General features: G+C 39.6%; 1 protein-coding gene across 10 annotated transcripts in view; it reads right to left on the minus strand.

Moving 5' to 3' along the window:
• Positions 1-1260: 1260 nt before the first annotated feature.
• The window catches only part of Kat2b (lysine acetyltransferase 2B), a 97047-nt gene continuing 72555 nt past the window's right edge, over positions 1261-25752 (minus strand). For 9 of the 10 annotated variants that reach the window (XM_010612826.2, XM_010612827.1, XM_010612830.2 and 6 more), the window contains 9 exons: positions 24086-24294; positions 23005-23131; positions 17458-17568; positions 13474-13617; positions 8263-8377; positions 6450-6486; positions 6148-6211; positions 5968-6052; positions 1261-1789 (listed from right to left, as the gene is read on the minus strand). In XM_010612826.2, coding sequence (XP_010611128.1) covers positions 1596-1789; positions 5968-6052; positions 6148-6211; positions 6450-6486; positions 8263-8377; positions 13474-13617; positions 17458-17568; positions 23005-23131; positions 24086-24294 — 1086 coding nt within the window. In that variant the 3' untranslated portion in view covers positions 1261-1595. The remainder of the gene's footprint in view (positions 1790-5967; positions 6053-6147; positions 6212-6449; positions 6487-8262; positions 8378-13473; positions 13618-17457; positions 17569-23004; positions 23132-24085; positions 24295-25752) is intronic. The other variant, XM_019205809.2, reaches the window with a different exon arrangement.

Here is a 25752-nt window from a genome sequence, read left to right on the forward strand (position 1 = left end):
CAAGCTGGACAGGTGCTTCAGCAAATCTGCTACAAGCTCTGTGTAAAACCAGTCCAAGGTACTTAATCCAAACTGTATCATCATTCTTCATTAGAAATCTAGACACCACTCAAGGTGGTTTCTGATACTTAAAAAGAGGCATTTTTCAGTGTGAGCATTCTGAACATCTCTCACAGAAAAGCAACACTTCCAACCTAATAGCCAGTGCTCACTCCGGCACATATACCAACTTAATAGCCATGTGCAGGTGTCTTCCTTCAGAGGGATTACCTGTGGCAACTGTTTGTAATGACTACTAATGACCCCATTTTAATTTAGGCTGATACAAAACATAAGTTAAATACATTTTTAAAACTTCATCCTTTACAAAAATCAGTTTATAAATTTGCATCATAAAAATTAGTGTCGAGACCGTCAGGATGGTTGTGTATTAGTTTTCCCAGAGTTGCGGTGACTAATGTCCCACTTTTCTATGTAGTGTAATCAGGAGATCATCCCAAGCACTAAGCTGGAATCTCACAACAGGTTGGCAGATAAGGTTGTAGGATGGATTTTGGTGGGATGTAACCCTGGACCCACATAGCAATACAGGTTTTAAAATACTGACAGCAAACCTTGGTGGGAATTTAATTCACCTCAGGCAATAAACATATTCTGGGGATGCAAAAGGATAAAAGGTTTACATATACATTACTGATGGGTTTGTGTATATCACAGAAAAAAAATCCTCATTTATTAGAATAAGGATTCACCAGACTGATACATATATAGACCTATACATCTTTTCCTATTAAAGCTTGTTGGTTCAATTTCAAGTGTTTTCAAGTTTATGCTTTTATGGCCCGGGAAATTACCCTCTGGAACTTATGGCCTGCATAAGCAAAGTCAAATATAATATCGCATATCTGTGTAGAAATAGTGGTTATGCACTCACAAGTTTGTTGTAGGTAGACAAATTATTAAAACCTCAGATTTATAAAAAGTTTGCATTATTTAGAATCTCTTCCTTAGGAATCAAAGCAGTTGCTTTTGTGGAACTGCATTTTTCAGAACTGCTCAAAGCACCTCATCTAGATGAGTGTTTTAAAAATATATATATAAAAAGTCTACAAAGAGACTTCAAATATCACATATTTCACTTTTTATGGGCTTTTTATCACTTGTCCCTTCCTTAAAGTCCTTCAGAATAAAATACAAATAAACTCTCACATTCCATTGGAAAAAAATGGGAACATTCATAGTCTGAAAACTTTCTGTATTCCCCCAAATCTTAGTACTATGTTCAATTTCCTCACATACAGGTTTTGAGGAAACCCCTGATCCTCTTACCATGGGACAGTTAGCTATTGGACATGCCATAGAAAATTTACATAATAGTAGTAAATAGATTAAAATCTATTCCATAAAATAAAAATGTTCTATGATTTCACTTTAAATACATATCTGAAAAGCTAAAAGGAGGTTTTTTGTTTTTCAAAAGTGCTAATTATTACAAGTCTCTTCAACATATTATGTCCAATTCTTTTTAAAAAACTAAACCACCTTGCTTTAGGCACACTGTTTGATTAGTTTCTAAAAAGCCAAGGGAAGAGAAATCATTTGTCAATTAATCCAGCTTCCTTAATTTTACTGAAGAAGAATTTCTCCAGGATATTGGCACATTTGTAGTATTCACTCTCTGGGGGGTTGTACTCTTTGCAATTGGTAAAGACTCGCTGTAAATCAGCCATGAATAATTTCTTAGACACGTAGTACCTATTCTTGAGGCGTTCGCTCATGGTTTTCAGATCTGCACAGGAAAAAAAACATATTAGTGATCTCTGACTCCTTATAAATACTAGTTGACAGAAACAAGACAGAGAAGGACACCTATGTTGCTTGTTTCATTATATTTTTATCATCCCAGGGCCTTTAAGATAAATAATTCTGATCCAGGAAATCAGTTCTTAAATCTTACATTCTTTTGAGAGGGTTTATTATAAAATTATAGTCATTTTTAATGTTAAAGGAGCCATTAACAGTCATCTGGTCTAATCCCCTACTGAGCACAAGGAAGCTAGGTAGATTAACGACAAGTATGAAAAACTGACTAATGTTAGCTACTCATTCAGAATTACACAGAAGAGGCCCTATATATGTGGAGTAGAGCAGCTGGAAGGTTTGTGTTGAAATATTTCAATATTTAAAACAATCAGATGGAGTTTGGCAGTTGTTTCGGTTTTGTATATAGGAATAAAGTAGAGAAACTAACAACTCTTTCTTTTCTAAAGCCAGTAAGCCTGTGAGGCTTATAAAAAATATTTTCCCCTGATAGCTATACATTTTAGATTACATTATTCTAAAAATGAAAACAGCACCTCATCTAAAGTTTTAAGACTGAAAATAGCATTTCCTCAATTCTCAAAATCAATTTAAAGAATTCTGTGCAAATTTGCTTATGCGTGCCTAGTTGTTGGTACTAGGGATCAAACTCAGGACATTACACATGTGAGGCAGGCGGCAGAAACACTGAGCTAAATCCCTGGCCCTGCCTAGTTGTCTTTTAAATCTGGCTCTATCATTTAAACAATACAATTACAAGCCAGGTGTGGTGGTGCACCCCTGTAATCCCAGCACTCAGGGAGGCTGAGGCAGGAGGATTGCTGTGAGTTCAAGACCAGCCTGGGCTACAGAGTGAGTTCCACATCAGTCTCAACTACATAGTGAGACCGTCTCAAAAATAAAAAATAAATACAATTACAGCAACTACGTAAGGAAAAAAATAAGTCAAACTGGCTACAGAAACACTCTGGCTACCGATTCCCCAAACTCCCACTTTATTAGCAAATGGTCCAGATAAAAAGAAATATACTTGCACCAAAATTCTAAATCCATAATTTTGAAAGTAGAAAAACAAAATAAAATCCTAAATCCACCACAAACACCAAAGAGAACATGGAAAGTATCTTATTCTGCTTAAGTCCTATCTCTGATGGAGTATGTCATTATATCTCTAAGTTCAACTTTTAATTTTTCTTCTCTAACTGATACACCACGCCTCCCAAGTGTGGGGAGAGGGGTCTAAAAGTATTAAGATAAACAAAAACTATAAATTCTCCACTAAATATCTCGTCTAAGTATAACTGAAAACATCAGGGGGTTCTCCCATTTAAGAAAGACTGATGAGGGCCGGGGATTTAGCTCAGTGGTTCCACTGCCTGCCTCGCAAGTGCAAGGTTCGGAGTTTGATTCCCAGTACCAAAAACAACAACCAAAAAAAGTGATGAAATTGTGACTCTAAGTAAAATTAGGTAGGTGTTTACATTCCTTCCACCTAAAAGCCTGCCACTTAAGATGTGCTGCCCTAGCCAGGCACAGCGGTGCACACACCCGCCATCCCAGCTTCTTGGGGGGCTGAGGCAGGCGGGTCACAAGCTCAAGTCCAGCCTGGACAATTTAGTAAGAACTTATTTCCAATAAAAAATAAAATGGACCGGGGAATGCAGTGTAGTGCGAAGGCACTGAGTTCAATCTGTAGTACTGAAAAAAATACATATTGCCACTATAATGTTTTGTTTTGTGACAAAGTTTATTTGAAAAAGTTAAAGTGAAAAGTGAGAGAGAAACTCGCCCTGCAGAGTGATCTCAGGCTGGATAAAAGAGTAAAAAGCAGAAGAAAAGTATACCCTTAGGGAGCAGGGTGGGCTGTCATGAGGAAAGGCACAATACCTTACAATGTTTTAAAAGAAACATGTCAGGGGTGGGGAGGAAAACGATGCATGAAACTTGACAGGAAGAAGTTGCTGTAAAAGGTTTGGGGGCAGAATAAGAGGGCAGAAACAAAGCAGTAACAGAGGTAACCGGACCTTCATTGGCTCTAAAAGCTTCCGTTCTACATTTCCTTTCTATTTTCAAGTCACAGGTGGCAGCTCTCTTCCTCTTGCTGTCCTAAGTTCTTTCAACTGACCATATGGCAAGAGCTAACAAAACAGTGGCTAAATATTGGTAGCACCAAAAAAAGACATCATTAAGTTCTTCTATTTTCATTTCCCTTCCCCTTCCCAGCCTGTGAATTCTAGGCAAACAGGAAAACTCTGCCCACCACGCCCCAGGTTAAAAAGTTGGTGTGACCACTCTCAGACAATGTCCACTGTACAACTCCCTATGTGAAACAAGTTGGACTCCATCCACCTGGCAGAAAACAATATTCAGAACATCGGGAAAACAGAAGACATGTTTTTAGGAAAATCCGAGAAAGCATTAATGGGGAAATGTAAAATTGCTGACTGTCAGTCTTGTCTTTGGAGGACCACCTTACCAGCAGGACTACACAATTTGCTCAGCATCTGAAGGCATCCAAGAAAAACAACTACTGATACACTAAAGAGCACCTTTACTGTTTTAATTAACTTTGTCTAGGACATGTCTTAGTCATCAATGGCTTTGCTCAACAAGGTCAATTTTCTCAAAAGCATGCAGCTATGCAGACAGCTGACATCCAAGAGGAGAAGCTCACACCTCTCTCGGGCTATAAGTAGTTTACAACAGACAGGATCTGCTAGACCTATCACTGCAGGCCTTCAAGTGTCTATCAACAGGGGCTCAAAAGGCCTTATTCGCTCCCAAAACTCACACAACTTCCTATGAGGGTTTCCCCAAAGAGGCTGAGAAGAAGCTAGGGGTGCAGCTCAATGATTCTAAAAAAGATGTTGGGATGTCCCAGATAATGAAGATCTAAAAAACCACTTAAGATGAGAAATGGACACAGTATTTGAACATATTTTTCACATGGTAGAAATTGAGTTGCAAATCACCCTTCCTTTCAGAATTCAGCTAATCTTCCCTTTCTTGTATAATATAAAGTGACAAGGCCAAGAGAAGAGGGAAGGAAAAGCAGATAGATGTAGATTGAGAAGAGGATATTTAAATCATTACTATAACTACATATAACATGTAGAATTAATGCCACAGGAAACCTTGGTAAGTAACTCCCCACCACCGAGGAGCAAGGAGGTCACTTTCACTCTTCCTTCCATATTTTGGAACAGATTACAAGTAGAAAAGGAACAGAAGATTCTGCATCTTACTTCAGCTACTTGTCACCCACACACACTGCCCAACTGATTTAATTTGGGGTTCTCAACTGATTCAATTAATCATTCCTCTACTGTAGTTCAGGCATAGCACCGAATTCTGCAACTCTACATTTCTTCCAATTTTAGTACATGTGCTGCTGAAGTAAGCACTGCAATACTACATTTCTGAAGGCATCTTTCTTTTTGGATGAGGACAAACTATACATTAACTTCGAGCCCAGCGTGGACAACTTGGTGACTTAGTAAGACCTTATCTCAAAATAAAATATAAAAAGGGCTGGGAATGCAGTTCAATGCAAAGGCCCTGGGGTTCAATCCCCAGTACCTCAAAAAATAATGGAACATAGTGACATCACTAGCACCACCAGAAGTATGAACACCAAGAATTGTACTAAGTATATAATTTCTTCATCTGAAAGTAGAGCAGTCAAGCAGATTAATCTACTTGCTTGAGGTATTACCTTGAGAAATTCTTAAAATAGCCACTTACAATAGACTCAAACATATAAAAAGGACAAAACCTGGTGTTTTTCCATCTGCAATAAAACAGGTAGATTATAAGCAAAGTTACATCCAAACAACCATTTCCATATCCAGAACTGTCAGCAGTTCGGTTCCCCTCCTGGACTCCTGTGTCTGGTGTGCGGAGTACGTCCGCTCTGCACTGTCAAGGAAGGCTGCAGAACGTCTCGCATGAAAAGTCACCCACTTCTCCACTGGCTCTGCTCTGCCATCACTGTCCCTCCAAAGACAAGAGGAATCATCCCATCACTCGTCATAGCCTTCCTACCCTACCAGAGAGCGGTACACATCGGCCTCGACAACCATCTGTCCCCCACACCGCCATCCAGAGAACGTTAAATGTGTACTTAGAAAATTTTAATGGCATTACCCATGGGGAACCTTATAACTTCATAATATCCCGGAGCTTCCGTTCTCTTCACAGGTTCCATGAAGGGCCAAGCGCTTTGATGGCTCTTGGGTAAAGAAAAAAGTAAGGTATCTAATATAGAAATTAATGTGGGAAATCATTTCAAAATATTTGCATGAAGTGAACGAAGAGAACACCCACCTTCACCTGCTGGAGGATGCTCTTCAGTGTGCTGTAAAGCTGGTCAGGGTCTTTGGGCTCTTTACTTAGGAAAAGAATAGACAACGAGCAGCAAGGATTAGTTTTTACCCTCTTGCCAGCTGATTATTATTCAGTTCATCTTACAAAAACCTAAAATTGGAACCATTCCAGAACATTTTATGAAAATTGAAACCCACCAACTGTTGTACTACTGATTATATAATCGGTCTGCCCTTTTTCTCTAAATTGCTAGGAGGGGAAAAAAATCACTTCCATTAATATCCGCTTGCCCATCTACTTACCTTTTGTCTTTTCCACTCGATTTCCAGCCTGTCTCTCCTATAATATGTCAACAAAATTAAACACTAAATGAGAACTACTTTTGGTCAAATAACATACTTAATACTTATCCAAAGAGTAATAAATTACATCCATGCCTCAATAAAAGTCTATTTTTGAAAATAGACTGAAACTAATGGCATTTATTTACTTCTTTTTATAGCTCACAATACAAATTACCCAGACTTACAACATGGCCCCATAGTGTTTATTAAAGCATGAACTCCAACCTTCCAGAGGAAAGGAGAAATAATAATTCAGTATTATAGTTTTAAACTGCAAGTCAAATGATCTCCTAACCACCATGTGAGAGAGTGAAGCCATCAGTTATTGCAAGCTAGAGCAAACTCTTCCAGTCTCTATTTTATTTGGCCAGAACACTGCTTATTAATTCAAGATGGTTTAGAGAGCTGTAGGGAACTGCCAGATCTGGATTTGATTTCCTGCTCTCTTTAAAAACTAACTTAGCCTAAATAAGTTACTTAACCTCTGCCTCTGTTTATGAGGTTACAAAACAACTCTAAAAATTAGGTGATACTATCCCCTTGGAGATTAGCTGATATCTACAGAAAAGAAGAGAGGCAAAGCAAAGCAAAGCAAAGCTGATAAAAATAAGCATTTAATGATATGGTAGCTAGCTATAATGCTACTAATCAGTACTAGGGAAAACATAGAGAAGTAGAATTTCTGGTTTTAACAGTAAAAATAAGATCTGCTATAGAATAGGCATAATAATTTATCTTGCCCAAATAACATTTTTTTTTCTGGAAATTTTCACTTTGCATCATCCTACTTTGCTTATTAACTCTTCAATATACCATGAACCTAAATTTTTCTGGTGGGGTGCTGGGGATCAAATTTGGGTTGTTGCATTTGCTAAGCAGGCAGTGGAACCACTGAGCTAAATCCCCAGCCTGAGAACCTACATTTGAAACAGAATTGTCAAATGATAATCAATAGCTTTTTGGGGAGGGTACCAGGGATTGAACTCAAGTCTCTGCTCCGGCGAGGCAGGCAGCAGAACCACTGAGCCAAATCCCTAGCAACAGATTTTGATAATACAAAAATATGTATTTTGGCTTAACCCAATACAATTCATCTCCAACACATAGACAAGAAGTCTTAAGGAAACTAATATAAAATTAGGAACTTCAAACAAATTATATGATTTCCATCATACATAGCAAATAATTTAAAGTTTGAGGAAACTACGTCAATTACAGATCTAGGCAGGTTATACTGATTCTGGCAATAAGATAAGGTACAAACTGTAAGATGTCTGAAGGAGATCAAGCTGGATTACTTCATTACTGACCAGGTGCCATTCAGTGTTAAATGACATAGCCATTCTGAGTCTCAATTTACCCATTTGTAAAAATGGAATTTCCATGCTTTCAATGTTACACATGGGCAGAGCCTAGCACTGTGTTACAAAATGCCATGCTCTTACTGAATGATACACGTTAACTGCTAAAATGAGAGGACACCCTCTGGTTTGTTTGAAGTGGGAGGAGGAAAAAACACAGTGAAAGGAAAGAATGGAAACAGCCCGAGTGTGGACAGGAAGGGCAACACGACGTTTCCAATTACTGCACTGTGGAAATTGTTTCCAACACAACTCATGGCACTACCAAAAGATTTTGCTTTTATAAAACGGTCTAGGGCCGGGGATTTGGCTCAGCAGTTCAGTGGCCTGCCTTGCAAGGGTAAAGACCCGAGTTCAATCCCCGGTACCAAAAAACAAACAAACAAACAAATAAAAAGGTCTATACATACTAATTCCAGGGATGCTTTCTATAGGAATCTGTCGAACTCCATCTTTAAAACATGAAAGTCCAGGATAGACTTTTCGAATCTGGGCCTGTTTTCTTTCTATCAGCTTTTTAATTATCTGTAAAGGAAGAAAATATGTTTAATGAAAGAAATCTATGTGATGATACAGTTCAAATCAGTCATCTTAAGGAGCCATTTTCTTAACAAAGTTAAGTCATTTTTCATTAAACACGGAAAAGTGAATGCTATCTAACAGACAAGATATGAAAACATGCCCATAAAGTGACATCCACAAAACCATCTTCAAATGACTTGTCCATCAAAGGCGATGCAATATTGAAAGAATACACTGCCCCTAACGCCCACTTGTCACATTTACAATAAGAGCACATTACTTTGACCTGCTTCTCTGAGGAGCACCTGCTGGAATTAACCAGAAAGCAGCCCTGAGCATTTTCACTGCCTGGTCAGAACTGTTCATATCCCATAACTGAGAATTGTTCCTTTCAGAGTAGAGGGGCAGATGAATATGAATATGCCACAGAAAGTTCCAAAAGCTGGGAAGAGATATAGCTTCCCTATTACTTAAACTTCTCAAGGTTTCTCCCCAGCCTGTGTAGCCCATGGCTTACATCAAAAAACAACTGGGTTCTGTTCCTGGTACCAAAAAAAAAAAAAAAGCACCTGCAAAGTGGTGTAAGCAACACAGCCATGCCACGAGTCACCAGGAGAATTCTGAGAGATGTTTTATTTTGTAAAATAATTCCTAATATAATAGGTAACACTAAGGTATGGCAGTTTTCCTCAAAAAACAAAACAAAACCCATAAAAATTACCAACCTGAAGTTAACTGTATCATAACTGAATTTTAGAAAGGAAAAAACTAACTCCATTCACAAAACAAAACTTCTCGTTCTTAACTGCTTAATTTCAAACATATGGCTGGTAACAAATGCAATATGAATATGTAATCTTAACAGTGAAAGAATTTCATAAAATTAATGGAACTAGTAAATGTACATTCCTGGTAAATCTAAATCAGTGCTGTACAATAGAAACATAATATAAGCCATTCACGTAACTGAAAATGTTAAGTCACAGTTTAATCAGGTAAAATGAAACAGGTGAAATTGATTTTAATTTTTTTATGTGTGGGCACCCACACGTATTTTGCCTCTTTGAAACACCATCTTGCTGTACATTCTAGGTAGGCCTTGAGCTCTCAATATGTAACTCAAGCTGGCCTCAAACTGATGATTCTCCTGCCTCAGCCTGCCAAGTATGGAGATTACAGGCATTTGTCACCATGCCTGGCTTAATAGTATAGTTTATGTAACACATTATGTGTCCTAATTATTGTAACATATAATCAATATGGGTAAAATATGAGATGTTCCATATTCCTTTACTCATAACAAAGTCTTCAAAAATTGGAGTGTTTTATGTGTTTATTTATTGGCACATCCCAATTTTGAGTAGTCACACATCAAGTGCTCAGTAGCCACACGTAGCTAGTGGCTGTTACTTTGAATAGTTCTCATCTGGGTGGCTATTTTCCCTTTATTAATAAGTACCAATCATGGGGCCAGGGATTTAGCTCATTGTGCTACCACCTGCTTCATAAGCGCAAGGTGCAGAGTTTGATCCCCAGTACCAAAAAAAAAAAAAGTACCAGTGTTTTTGGAAAACAAACCCAATGGCAATTTTTTAAATGGACACCTTCAGAAAATAGAGAGAATATGCTTCAGTTTGAAAAGTTTTCTAGTTTAGTGTGGTGGCACAAAACTAAAATTAGAGCATTCTGAAAGGCTAAGTACAGCTGGATAAGTACAAATTTAAGCTAGTGAACAACTTAGCTAGATCTCGTTTCAAATTGGGGTGTGTGGGGGGCCTATTATGAGACTGTAGTTCAGTGCAAAGGCACTGGTTTCAATCCCCAGTACAGGAAAAAAAAATTTTTTTTAAGTTTTCTATTCTTTACTAAAGGGGCCCTCACATGTAATGTTTACCTAGTGGCTCTCATACACCTCACATAGCATCCTGAAAATCGTGGGCTCCTCAAGAGTGATCTGATGGAAATGGGACGTTTCCTAACCATTCTATGCCTCAAAGGATCATCTCGTGTTCCAGTGGCTGATCCTCAAAATCAACACCTTCTAGAGTTGGGGATTCAGCTCAGTAGTTCTGCCACCTGCCTTGCAAGCCCAAGGTCCCAAGTTCAGTCCCAGGTACAGAAGAAGAGAGAGGGGAGAGGGGAGAGAGAAGAGAGGAAAGAGAGAGAGGAGAGAGAGAGAGGGAGAGAGACAGAGACAGAGACAGAGAGGAGAGAGAGAGAGAGAGGAGGAAAATCGATACCTTCTAAATAAAAATCCACTCAAATCTATACTTTAGTCATAATACTACTGCTGTCAGTTTTACAATCTCCATGGAATGGAAGGGGAGAAAGTTCCCACCTTTCTTGTGTCCCCAAGTTTTAGAATGTCTCGTTACAAAAAAACCAAACAAATAAAAAGCATTAATTTTCCCCATCCTGACTTTGGCTCCTCCAAACCCAGTCCTTTGTGGTCTCACATGTAGATTAAGATTTAAGAGCCGGGCGTGGTGGCGCACGCCTGTAATCCCAGCACTCAGGAGGCTGAGGCAGGAGGATCGCTGTGAGTTCAAGCCCAGCCTGGGCTACATACTGAGTTCCAGGTCAGTCTCAACTACCTAGTGAGACCCTGTCTCAAAAAACCAAAAAAAAAAAAAAAGGATGTAAGAATCACCACCCCTACACTGAGCACAAAAATGTGTGTCACACACACCCGTCTGCTTATAACCAATTTGTGTTTGCAAATAGTGCCTTTCCTCACGCACATGCCCAGTGACCTCACCTATTCATGTGCCCATCCACCTACTCAAGGTAGCCTGAGACTTCGCTCACGCTGATTCCACGACACGGCTGTCCAGTTCCAAACTTCCAGGGCTCTCACAAAGCCATCGCACCACACACTAGGCTCCTGAGGGTCCCATCTTCCCCAGGGTGATCTGCCTGTCCAAATCTTCTAGTTTCATTTCTCCATCCCCACTGATGACAACTTCAGCTTATTCTGTTCTTGCTCCCTAAGAGGGGCTAAGAAAATCCTCAAATATACACAGTCTGATTTCTACTGTTTTCAGTCTTTACCTGACTCAAGGGGTTTTTTACAGTTAGAAATTATGGATTTTACAGCATTTCAGATTAGGGATGCTGGATGAGTAAAGTCAAGGCAAATATTCCAAAATCTGAAACACCACAGAACACAGGCCTTTTACATAAGGGATACTCATTCTGTACGTGCATCTCTCTCTCTATTTGATTTCCCTTCCTCCTTTCCCTCTTTTCTCTTCTTTCTCCCCTCCCGTCCCCTCTCCTTCCCTCCCCTTTCCTTCCTTCCTCCCTTCCAGCACTGAACACAGTACTTCCACACTGAGTTACATCCCCAGCCCTTTTTACTTGGTAGTTTTGAGACAAGGTCCTTCCTACTAAGTAAGTTTTGCAACCTGGGTTTGAACTTGGAATCCTCCTGCCTCAAGACTCTGAGGAGTGCTAGGATTGCAGAACAACACTATCCCACCAGGCCTTTTTTTAAGTTCTAGAACTAGGATCACAGCTCCAGACCTCCCTCTTCCACTGAACTGGATATGTGAGAAAAAGCTACAGGGAGAAGAGGGAGGGGGAGGAGAGCAGAAGGAGCCAAGGGGAAGGAAGAAAAGTGCGGGGGGTGGGGGTGTCTTCTAAAAAGTTGGCCGCTCCCTTAGCCATTTAAAATAGCTCTGTGCTGCTGGCTTTCCCTGTGGGTCAGGAGGGCCAACAGATCGCGGAAACGTGCAGCCTCTGCCAAGGGAATCCTGCGCTCAGCTAACACTGGGATGAATTGCTGCTACTGGGCGGAGGATTGAGGAAAGAGCAGCTGACAGCACAGTGATGGCTTTCCTTGGCCAGCAGCCTCTAATGCGGAACAATGTGCTGCTGAACCCAGACCTGCTCATTAAGCCCCAAAGAGAACAATAAGGAAAGCCAGCTCCTCAGTAAGAGACAGGCGAGAGGGCCCTGTTGTGCTTTATTAACTCTTCCCAGTGCCCCCTTTCAGAATGCTCTCTTAGGCTGACATCTTTGACCAAGAAACAAAAAAGCTGCTTTTATTTTGTAATTTAAAAAAGGATGCCTTTTGCTCACTTCTACAGAAGCATAAGAGCCAGTGTAAGGCGCTTTAAAGAAAAGAAAAATGTGTAGCGAGTAACTGTGCGCCAGACACCGTGTAAAAAGCTTTATTATGGCCATTGCGCGGGTAATGCCTGACAAGTGACTAAGAGCTGGGATTAAGGATGGAAACCAGAAAACAAAGATGGGCCTCAGACAGATGCCTCTCTTGTTATTTGTTAGGGAAAAGTGCCCTGCAATGAATAACAGAAGTACTGAGTGGAACTGATGTGAGACGACACAGCTGCAGACCCCAGCAAACCAAAGGGAGCAGGAGGTGCTCCCGGGCTTAACACACAAAGTTCATTCATGTAATACATGGCCCTTGCGTATGCCATGGTTACATGTGTTTGATGCTTTTTGTTATTGTTGTTGTTCTTCCTTAGTGAAGTTTAAAATTGCCACCGTATGTGCTCGAATCTGTCAATCTTTCCATTTGCTGGTTCTCATTTAGTTCGTATACACAAAAGACGCCCCTCCAATATTAGACAACAAACCACTTAATACTTAGAGGGATAAGACTTCGGAACTTGCAATGCAGAAGGAGAGAACAATACACATGAAGATAAATGCCTACATAATGTAACAAATTAAAATTCAAACCGGTGGACCAAATCAGTGCTACAAGTTAAAAGGAAGAACTACTGATTTACAGGTGTTCTGGACCAAGGGGTTAAAGCCTCAGGAATGGCCTCTGGAGAATTTGTTCGGGATGAAAGTAGGGCGTAAGATTGAGAACGATGAGCGCAGCCAGCATGTATAAGGTTTTGGAAGGTAAAAGTGAAAATATGTCATTGCCTTTTACACATTTTGAATTTACACCGATTTAGCAAGTACGGACCACCTTAGGGATTGTGATGTAGAAAGGAGATAGACAACCCATATCAAACTAAGATCATAACATTTAACAGGGGCCATACACATAGGCCTCACTGAAATGTTGTCCACCCCACTAAGGCTGTCCTGGATATAAGGACCATGAGAAAGCTTACCTCCTTCTGCTTTTTAATGATGACAGAAAATTCTGTGTATGGAATCCGTGGGTTTAGCTCACACCCCATTAAAGTGGCTCCTTCATAATCCTTGATATAGCCGACGTATTTGGTTTTAGGTATTTTAATTTCTTTGGAGAAACCCTGCAAAGCAAATCAACTCATTCATATGGCCCTCAGGCATCAAATATATACCCAGTGCAAGGCCCGGCATGAGGAACCAAGAAGTGTCCCTTTCAAGGTCTCAACGTGCTGTTTGGGAGAGGATTCGCTTGAAAACCACCTGTGAAGTTCGAAAGCCTCACAAAGCAAACGGTGCAAATAGGAAGTTAAACAACACTTTAGAAAATAACCCTAATAAAATACAAATTTAAAAGTCTGAAATGGAAATGAATATTAAACAAAAAAGTGGGTTAATTTATGCATTGAATTATAAAATAAATATGATTGATATAAATTTCTCCCCAGTAGTAAAGGGGAGATCCTCTAGGATTCTTAATAAATCAGTAACAATCTAAATTTTAAAAGAAAGCTTATCAAAAAATGCAGCAATTAGGAGTCCAGTGTAATAGTTCATGCTTATAATCCCCACACTCTGGCAGGCTCAAGTAGGAAGATGAAAAGTTCGACTTAACTAAAAAGAACTGGGGATGTACCTAAGTGCAAAGGCCCTGGATTCAATGTCTCATACCACAAAAAACAGACAGAACCCAGCAATCAGAATCTTGGTACTGAAGGAATGAAACTTTTTTTCAGACCAAAAAAAAACAAAACAAAACTCTTCTAGACCATCCCAACGCATCATTGTTATAATGACATTCAAGGCTTTGCAGTGGAGTATATTGATTTTTTTTTTTATTTAGATCAATGCTATTGATTTACAATCCTTAAGAGTGCTACAGCCAAGGATATAGCTCAGTGGTTCCACAACCTGCCGCACAAGTGCAAGGTCCCAAGTTCGAGCCCCAGTACCAAAAGAAAACAAAAACAACAAAAAAGAATGTTACAAGTTATATATTCAAAATTATAAACAATCTACTTATAAACAAAATTTTCCTTAAGTGACTATTTCAGTTTTTTGTAAAAATTAGATATAGAACAACCTGTGGTTTCTTGCCTCACCTCTCAAGTTACGTTCCGAGTAATTATTGCCATCATCCTCAGAGAGGACCAGAGATAAGTCCTTTAGGAATTGCTGCTAAGAGTTGCGTGTGTGGCTCAGAGGTAGAGCGCTAACCTAGCATGTGCACAGCCCTGGGTTTGAACCCCAGCATGCTCCCTCTGAAAAAAAAGAATCTCATGCTTTGCAACATAGCTACAACCTCAAACACCTGACATCTGCCAAGCATACTGACACATACCTGTAATCCCAGCTGCTCAGGAAGCTGAGGTCACAAGATGGCAAGTCTGCAGCCAGCCCAGGCCACGCTAGCTAGCAAGACACTATCTCCAAACAAAGTAAGGAGAGCTGGGAATGCAGCTGAATGGGCAGAGTGCTTGCCTAGCATGTGCTGAAGTCCTGGGCTCAATCCACGGTATGGATTTCTTTCATGAGTGTCATCATAAAAAAATCACAGATACACTCCCCAAAATTAGGAGAAAATAAATGGAATTAATTATCTGCCATCAGAGTGAAAAAAGCTTTCTAGCCATATAAGGGCACCCTTTTTTTTTTTTTTTTTAAGCAGTTAACAGGTTTTATGTAATAAAATCTTTAAATTTCTGTTGATTAAAAATAAAAAGCTGGGCCGGGAGTGTAACTCAGCAGCACAGCACCTCCCTGGCAAGTACAAGGCTCCAAGTTTGATTCCCAATACCCAGAAAAATAAAAATAAAAAGCTAAATAGGGTTGAAACAAATATCATAAAATCAAAAATCAACTTAGAACTATATCTTTCAATAGGAAAAGAGCAAAATACAATCATCTGCCGATTCAAAAAAGAAAAAAGAAAAATACAAAGGGCCAATAAACATGGAAAAATAAATGAAATCTCACAATAAGCAAATAAATTCAAAAATACATAATGTGTTACCTGGGAAAGAAGTAAAAAAATGTTTTTTCAATTATCAACTGCTCAGCGGGGATTTAGCTCAGCGGTTCGGTGGCCTGCCTCGCAAGCGCAAGGACCTGAGTTCGATCCCCGGTACCAAAAAAAAAAAAAAAAAAAAAAAAACAATTATCAACTGCTTTCCTAAAACCCCATATATTTTACTGGTGAGAAGAGAAATTGTTTCTGTATTTGGAAATATGTAATATAAACCTTAAAATTTTCTGGAAGTAACTCTACTTCTAGAAATCTCTACACAAATTACCATCAATAAAGGCAACTCACAAACTCATGCACACAAACACACATTACCTATAAACAACACCTACATACCCCAAAATGTAGTATTAAATATTTTATTGCTATCTATTTACATAACAAAATCACTGCAAGCCACCTAAAACTATATGAAAAATAATCATAATATTATTACATGAACAAGGTAGGTAAGTAAACATGAGCCAATTTTTACATTTATATGTACACAAAAAATGAGTAGAAGTGTAAATACAAAGCATTAATGATAATTTTTTCTGAGTTATAAAATTATAAGCAATTTTCCCTTCTTTGTGTTTTACCACATTTTCCAAAATTTTTTCTTTTTTTCTGTTTTTGTTTTATTTCTGGGTTTTGTGTGTTTGGGTTTTTGTTTTGGTTTGATTTGGTTTGGCTTGGCTTTTTGAAATACACTCTTGCTCTATAGTTCAGGCTGGCCTGAACTTACTAAACAGCCCAACTCAACAGACCTCAATCAAACTCATAATCCTCCTGCCTCAGCCTCCCAAATGCTGGGACTCCGGGCATGTGCCACCACGCCTCATTTATTTTCCAAAATTTCTGTAATTACTGCATGTTGCTTTTGTAGTCAGAAAACTTAACAGAAGGCTGGCGATGTAGTTCAGTGGTAGAACACTTGCCTATTGCACAAAAAGCTCTGGATTCAATTCCCAGCACTAGAATAAAGTTCATGAAACATGTTTAGCAACTATAAATCACTAGGAAAAATTACATGCACCCAAAGAATAATCTTAATCTTTCAGAAGGTGAAAAGCTATAAAACTTCTGATAAGAAATTACCAAAAAGGCAACCAAGCTCATAGCCTACGTAGAAATAAGTCCACACGGTACCCTTGTTTATTTATTTATTTATTTATTTGTTTATTTATTTATTTATGGTACTGGGCGTCAAACTTGGGTCCTTGCACTTGCAGGTCAGGCTCTGGAACCACTGAGCTAAATCCCCAGCCCCTGCACTGCTTTATAAACTTCAACACTTCCTCTCTGCTGCCATGAATGGAGGCCTGCCAGAGGCTGAATCCATTTCCCTTATTCACAGAAAACTCTACATGCCCAGAACTGGGAATTTCCCCATCTGGGGATACCACATTGTATCTAATTTTTTTTTTTTTTTTTTTTTTTTTTTTTTTTTTTTTAGTACTGGGAATGGAATTCAGAATCTTGCGCTTGTGAGGCAGGCAATGCACCACTGAGCTAAACCCCCAGCCCAGATACCACATTTTAGAATGTGAAGAAGTAACACTATACTTTAGCTGCAGACCACAAGCACTCATTCACTCAACAGTTATCTAGAACTCAGTTACACTTTCTAATCCACTTGGAAGCTTATTTCAGTCTTATGCCTTACAAAATAAATGTGTGCCCTTCACAACAGGAAACAATGAAGGAAAAAAATTTTTTTTTGTTGTTTTTTTGAGACAGGATCTCACTATGTAGCTGAGACTGACGTTGAACTCACTATGTAGCCCAGGCTGGTCTCATACTCACAGCGATCCTCCTGCCTCAGCCTCCCAAGTGCTGGGATTACATGTATGCGCCACTACACCTGGCTAAAAAGATATTTTGATAGGAGCTACCTGCAATGGATTTTAATTAAATTAATGACAGAAGAATATTGAGAGTACAATGAGAAACAGACCTGTTTCTTGAAGTATCCAATTGCATATTCATCTGCATATGTGAGGAAGTTCAGGATGTCATGTTTTATATGATATTCTTTCAAATGATTCATCAGGTGAGTTCCATAGCCCTGTGTGGAAGTTAGTCAAGAGATAAATATGTTGGTTCTGGGGAAAAGAAACTCAGAAAAGCTTGCCAGGAGTTTGTGTTCTGATAAATTTTACCAACCAGGACTTCTCATGAAGGAAATATAGGCTTAACTTTATAGGTATTTCTAAACTTTGAATACAAGCCATAAAACTAAAAACTTCAAAACCCTTGGTTCAAGATAAAATCATTATTTGAAAATAGATGTTTCTAGTTCTTAACAAATAACACACCAAGACTACAGGCTGCTAGTTTAGTACTGAAAATTATTTGCTGAATATTAATATAAAAGCACTTGGATTAAATGCTGCTTATGAATTTCTGTTCAATTTTTCAAGTATTTCAGAGCCCAAGATGAAAAGAAGTATAGAAATGAAAAGTATTGGGGCTGGGGATTTGGCTCAGTGGTTCGAGTGCATGCCTTGAAAGCGCAAGGCCTCGAGTTTGATCCTCAGCACCAAAAAGTAAATAAAAATAAAAATAAAAATAAATGAAAAGTGTTAATTTTCATTAGTACATTTATTAACCCAAATGTTTGGTGTATACCAATTCAATAATCCTAAAAAATCACATCGCCACCTACACAGAGTCTTTAAGTTGGCCTTAAGCAAGGACCGAGAAACCCAGAATCTCAGTCAGTAAGAACAGGCTGGGAAGTAAAAACAATGAACAATGTTGAATAAATGAGTGGTTTGAATATGAAAAAATATCCAAATACTGGTTTTTCAGTGGCATGCAAAGCTCAAACAAAAAATCTATGAATTTAATGTGACTATATCAGAGATACAAAGTCAGTCTAAACATCCAGAGATGAATATCTTCACATCTGTACTCAGATGTGTTCGCAGAATGGCAGCACCTCAAAGGATGCTTGGGAGTCATGTAGCCTAACTCCATATCCCACTGAAGCTAGCAAGCAGTCCTTTGGTACTATCATAAAAAGTTGGGTAACACGCTGTGGTGCCAGGCAGGGCAATCCCCTGGTCCTGAGTTAGACCAATTTACTTTTAGGTACTACACAGCCAAGAATTCCTTCCTCATGTTCACCTGAGATCTGGAGCTTCATTATTTCTACTCATTAACCTTCAGTTTACTCCTAAAAGTCACAGGGGCTCATTTATTCTTTTAACATCTCTTTTCAAACTCTTTTTTTTTTTTTCTTTTCTTTTCAAACTCTTGAAAATCACTCACCTATGCTCATCATCTTCACTGCCAAAGCCCCAAGCCAAGAATCACCAAGATTAGGCTCATTTTTACGTGATACACCAAGAGACCCTTATCTATTTAATATCACTTTTACACACACACACACACACACAGTACCGGGGATTGAGCTTGGGTCCTTGTGCTAGTTAGGCAGGCAGCGGAACCACTGAACTAAATCCCAACCCTCTAATATCACTTTTTAAAAAAGCTTTCTCCAACAGAACAAGGCCTTCCTAAAGCTTGGATCCTTGCCCCGGCATAGTAATAATCAGATGGCGGTGCTCCCCGTTATAAAGAGGTGGAAAGCACCAACTCCCTCTTCTAGATTTTATTCTTCCGCTGATATTACCAAAGGGCATGTTAGCTTTTCCCAAACACCGCATTCCAAAACACTTTCTGAGTTTTAATAAAATTTGAATAAAAAGACTAATAAGATAACTCTTTTTGAGGAGGAGGTAGTAAAATGAGGAAGATAAACATATAAACCCATAATTACAGAAGAGGGCTGCACTGTTGGATGTGGCAGCCACTAGTTTCATGGACTACTGAGCAAGTGAAACGTGACTACTCCGAGCTGAGATGTGTGGAAGTACAAAGACACAACACAGAAACAAATTCTTCTCACTAACATTTTATATTTAGTACATGCTGATACGGCAATATTTTGGAAATACTGCGCTAAAGAATATAAAATTAATTTCACTTGTTTCTTTTTGTTCTTTGTAATAGATTAGCTAGAAATTTTTATTTATTTGGTTTTTTTGGGAGAGGGGTACCAGGGATTGAACTTGGGTCCTTGTGCTTGCAAGGCAGGCGGAATCACTGAGCTAAATCCCTGGCCCTAGAAAATTTTAAATTACATCTATGACTTGAGTTTCAGTGTCCCACTGTATTTCTACTGAATATCATGGGTACAGAAGTGTATTTGTACTTACACTAGTGAGAAAGAAGCCAGGCATGGTAGCACACCTGGGAGGCTAAGGCAGGAGGATCACAAGTTCAATCCTTGCCTTAAAATAAAACACAACAAGGGGCTGGGGATTTAGCTCAGTGGTGCCGCGGCCTGCCTCTTGAGTACAAGGTCCTGAGTTTGAACCCTGGTACCAAAAAAGAAAATAAGACCCTGTCTTAAAAAAAATAAAAAGGGCTGGGGATGTAGCTCCGTGGAAAAGGCCCGGTTTCAAGCCCCAGACAAGTATATGGTGACTCCACGTGTGACCTCTCCCAAGCAGCCGCTGGTCTCATCCACTGTCACCTAAGGACTCAGTATGTCATCACTCACTGTGACGTACTCGCAGGAATTGGTGTCTAAGCTGGACTCCCCAAGATGACTGATTCTAATAAACATTTAAGATCTCTACTTAGAAATTCGCTGTTCTTACAAACATAAGCTACTGTAATGGGGACCCATTTGGTTTTACTCTTATGTTGGAGCAGAGTTTCGTGTTGTTTAGTGCTATGAGTTGGCAAAGCTCAGTGTTCTTTATCTGACTCCAGGTGGATAAAAACATACATGTCTAGGGCACTATATGTCTCAGGAGTTATGCACTAATCATTAAGGAATGGCACAGGACAGGGAAAAGGCTGGGAAATTAATGGAAGAACTGTACATAACTTTCATCAATTCATCCATTCTATTCAGTTTTGAAAAGCTAATCTTCATTTTCCGAAACTGCACTTTCAAGTCAATTACTTTTGTAAAAAAGTAATCTTTCTTCCTAGTTCTTTCTACTTGAGTTTGTGATGTTTGGCCACTTTCCGTCATATCTTTAGAAAATGACATGGTTGAGGAGTAAAAAAAAAACTGCCTTTCTGGGAAGTAATAAGACAAAGTATCCAATTCATATTAAGTACCTTCAGTTTCCCTGTAGTATTCTTACCAGTGTCCAAGTCAACCTTAAGCAACCTTTCCAAATGGTACTCAGTGCAGCTATCTCTGCAAAGAAAAGCTGTGCAATCTTTCTACAATTACAAACAAAAATATATTTTCCGAGTCTTCTCTGAAAAGTTAAGGAAAAATAAAATTTTTTTTAACCTGTAAGGTCCTAAACTCAAGACATTTAAAAACATCTGGATACCTAGACATTGCTCACTGTGGCTGGGGGAAGTGACAAAGACAACAATAGCACCACCTAAGATGCACAGTCAGAAATCCTTGAGAAAGCTCCACAGAACAGTTTCCGGTAAATTTGCATCTTCCTTTCCCCAGTCAGAATGATGAATGTGAGACTACGGAATTGTATTTGGCCTTTGATGCTTACTGCTTAGAATCAAAGACAAAGAGCTCCCTTTGTGCTTCGTGACAATAGATACATCACAGTAGCTACGGAAAGTAAAGATATTAATTAATGAAAGCCATAGTACCAACTGCATAGACTGCTGCTCTCAAGCAGAGAATGATTCCTTCTCATGACTCATTTTTGGGTTCTGCAAATGAGAAAAAGGAATCAACATGGTCCTCAGACCTGCACTGTCCAATACAGGCTCATCAAGCACTTGAAATGTGGCTAAGGCTGGTCCAAGTTGAGCTGGGTTGTGAGTATAAAATACACAGCTGATTGTAAAGACTTAGTACTAAACAAAACAATGTAAATGGTAACTTGGCTCTGTGCTACACACCTGTAACCCAAGAACTTTGGGAGCCTGAAGCAGGAGGATTGCAAGTTCAAGTCCAGCCCGGGCAACTCAGCAGCTTAGTGAGGTTCTGACTCAAAATAAAAAATAAAAAGGGCTGAGAATGTACATAGCTCAGAGCAAAAGCTTTGAGTTCAATTAAAAAAAAAAAAAAAACAATGTAAATAGTCTCAATAATTCTGTGACAGTGACACTGAATAGTGGGTAAAACATATATATGTTTTAAAGTTAGGCTGGGTGCGGTGGTGCACACCTTCAAGCCCAGCACTTGAGAGGCTGAAAAAGGAGGATCACTGAGAATTTGAGGCCAGCCTGGGCTACATAGTGAGGCCCTATTTAAAAAAATTTAAAATAAAAAGAATCTTACCTGTTTCTGCTTGCTTTTTATTTTGTTTTGGTGGTGGTGGTGGTGGTTTTTTTTTTGTTTTGTTTTGTTTTTTTGGTACCGGGGATCGAACTCAGGTCCTTGCCTTTGCGAGGCAGGTCACCGAACCGCTGAGCTAAATCCCCGGCCCTCTACTTGCTTTTTAAACAAGGTAGCTAGCTACTAGGGCATTGGTAAATACTTTGGTGGCTAATATTTGCAGGTCATACTTCTAGGGGATAGCATTACCTAGACCTTATAATAATTTTCCTTAGCAGCCTCCTAAATAAGATCTGCTTATCTTTCTACCACCTACCATACTTTTGCATGATACTCTATGGCGGTCCCTAAATAAGGATGCATTTTCTGGTTCCCTTTCCCTAAGAGCAGCAGAGCAGAACACAAGAAAGTCTAGATGACAGCTCGTTCTGCTAAACAGAAGACTAACTAGTCAGCCAGAATAACTGAAATATCATAAAACACAGTCAGTTCCCAGGGAGAAAGGGACTTAAACCAAGGACAATTCGAAAAGTTAGAAATATAAATAACAAGGGAAAAGGAAGGGAAGAAGGGAGAAAAGGAGGGGAGAGAAAACTGGGGAGGGAAAAAGGGAAAGAGGGGAGAGGAGGAGGGAGGAGGGGAAGGGGAAGAAGGGGGGTTGGAAGGAAGGCGGCCACCAAGACACTACAAACCTTACATGAACGCTTCATAAACTTAGCCCGATTTTTCATAACCTCCCTTAAAAGAATTTCTTTAGTCCCTGTCCCCCTTTAGGGACAAGGTCATAAGAATCTTTCTGAAGTATAAGCTGCATAGATCATCTTCCTAAGCTACATCAACCACACCCTTTCTGGTGGTTCAGTGCGGCCAAGTGTGTGTGTGCACGGCTGTGTGTGTAAATTAACAACACGAAGACTGACTTTCAAGCGTCCTTTTGCTTGCTACAGACTACACTTGAGATCCATACTGGGTTGTGCAGTGTCCCTGTACTTTGCCCCAGTGTCCAACACAGCCTGGATGCAGCCCTCCTTGTTGGTACACAGAACAGTTTGCCCTCCTCATACGTAACACATGTACTCACAGCGAGAGGGCTGCTCAGACAGTCCTGGGCCCCACTTGGAACACTCTCTGGACGTGGCAGAGAGATTTTCTCAAGCAGTTTTAGTGAGAAGACCCAAGTTCTGCTTTTATTCTGAGACTTCAGGGTTCCCTTACCTTGACTTGCTCATTGGAGGTGACAGCACAGAAAACAATCTCTGTGAATCCTTGGGATGGGAACATACGGAAACAGATACCACCGATGACACGGCCATCTTTAATTAAAGCAAGAGTTTTGTGTTTCCTGAAAGAGTAAGATTATGTCAAAATGTTATCTACCTTTGTTGTATAAGTATACCTTTGGGAGTACTCCTTAGTAACTAACTCATAAAGGGTTACATCTTGAGTTTCTACGAAAACTTCCTTTATCTGGGCCACTATCTTATTAGACCACCCTTTCACTTGGACTCTCTACAGCAGGACAGAGCCTCATCAGACTTCCCATCGGAACAAAATACAAGTCCCCTACAAAGTGTCTAAGTCTACAAACAGAAACGTAGCATGTGAGTGTGTGCAGGAGACCTGGGAAATGGTACACGCAATGCCCAGAAACCCACGGCTGGGGTCAGAGGAAGAGCACAGTCATGGTCAACTGTGCCATACACTCCTGAAGAGTTTATTCTTACTCCAAATTATTATGGAAAAGAACACAAATTCACACGTATCACTTGCCGAACACTGCATTATGGAATCTTATCAGACCTTCTCTCTATAAAAAGTGTCCCTCTCATCAGTCGCCTGTGTGGATCACAGCTTACACGCCCTGCTGGGCCATATATGTTTAAATACATTCAATGAATGGAGTTCAGTTTCATACTGTTATTTTTTATAAAGGCAATTAATTTTACAAAGTCAACAGTTCTTATATCACAATAATTCTCCTAGTTTTTACAAACCTGGGCAACAGACACCAAAACCCAGAATGTTTTGACTACGAAAAAGACTGAGATATCTTCTTGGCGTTTATATTCCCTCACTGCTATAGTGAAAGAAGCACAGGACAGTCAGTCACCAGAGGTTTAAAATGTAAAGCCTTGCTATTAACAAGCACATTTACAAACTGCTGAAAAATTAGTATTTTGGGCCATGAAAACGGTCTCTCTGCCAGCTCTGTATTCACAACACGACAGGAAGCCACAGGACTTGACAGGAGGCTACGGCTGACTTAAGGAAGAAGGAAGAGCCAAGCTCAGCTTACGGGTCAAAGACGAGCCGTGTGATGTACTCTTTGGGCATTCGGGGCAGCTGATGGGAGAACACATTCTGAAGGCCGACCAGCCACATTAGGATCTTCTTGTTTGGTTTCTGGTTCAGGGAATTGCCAACTACATGGAACTCAATCACACCTCTGCGCTCCTCCAGCCTCGCCGCCTCATCCCTGGCCGAATGTGCTGACAGAAAATTGGTCTGGGAAGCAAGAAACAGGAAAAATTATGCACAGCTATTTTTTTAAGACAGTGGGATGGGACAAATCAAAGCTTCTCTTCTTTGTTCTAATGTGATATACGTTCAAAGGTACCTGGGAGCACAACTGCGTGTATACAAGCACACACGTCATGAAGACAAAACTGAAAAAGTAGGTAAGCACTGTGACAAATCTAAGTACTACGTTTGTAATGGCTTAGACATCAACAAACTTTGCTGTATAGGGCCAGACAGAAAATATTTGGTGCTTCGAGCCATAAGGTCTTTTTTTGTTGTTGTTGTTTCTTTTTTTTTTTTTTTCAGACAAGTCTCACTATGTAGTTGAGACTGACCTGGAACTCACTATGTAGCCCAGGGTGGTCTCAGACTCACAGCAATCCTCCTGCCTCTGCCTCCCGAGTGCTGGACTCACAGGCATGCACTACCATGCCCAGCTTCATAAGGTATTTGTCTTAAAGTACTCTTGCTACTGCAGTGCAAAAGCAGTGGTCAATACATGTTAAAGCATAGATGCAGTTGTGTTCCAATACAAATTATTTTTTAAAAAGTGTTGAGAAAGGGGCAGGGGATCTAGCTCAGTGGTGCTGCCGCCTGCCTTGCAAGCACAAGGACCAGAGTTCGATCCCCAGGACCAAAAAGAAAACTGTTGAGAAAGGAGGTCAGATTTGGTCTGCGTCAGTTTGCCAACCTCTTGCTTAAAAAAAAAATCTTATCCAGCTGAGCTTTACAAGACCCTTGGGGTGACAGATACCAAATGTTCATTATAGGACAAAGAGTGGCAGTCCTGTTTATATTCTCAGCACCTCTTTTTAGAAGACAGTTTTTTTCCCCCAAGGATTCTCTGTTGACCCATACTTAACCGTGTTCCAACCTTACTGAATCAACCCCTGGCATGCAGATACACATTCAACTAACAGCTCTTCAGTGAAGAAAAGTCCTAACTGGCAGCATTTGCTTATTTCACTGGTCTACAGTTGGCTGTCTGGGTGACAAGGTGCCACTGCATTCAATTTCAAGCTACCAAGGGATTTAACAACCAGCTCTAAAAACTCCTGAAAATGTAAACCGTTTTCTTGGGCAGAAAATCAACGAAAGCAGCTCCATCACATTAATTCCACCTAACAATGTTGAAATGCTTGACTGCCGCCCCACTTTACAGCTGAAAAACTAAGCTCAGCTAAGCTGTGAAATTACTAAAGCCCTAAAAGCCAAGTATACACAATGAACTACAGTTTTAAATCCCCAAAGACCAGACATCTAGAAGGAGATGTACAGAATAGCTTTACCAAATCTACTGCAACATTCCACTCTCTGAATTATCCTCAACATTACAATACTTAAGGAAATGCGACAAAGTAAAAATTAATACTTAGTGTATTACTGTACTACAGCTACACTAGAAAAGATAAAAAGTTGTTTATAAAATAGTATTTAAGTCAT

Source organism: Fukomys damarensis, unplaced genomic scaffold (genome assembly GCF_012274545.1).
Source record: "Fukomys damarensis isolate Sample0158 unplaced genomic scaffold, DMR_v1.0_HiC HiC_scaffold_28, whole genome shotgun sequence".
Classification (NCBI taxonomy): domain Eukaryota; kingdom Metazoa; phylum Chordata; class Mammalia; order Rodentia; family Bathyergidae; genus Fukomys; species Fukomys damarensis.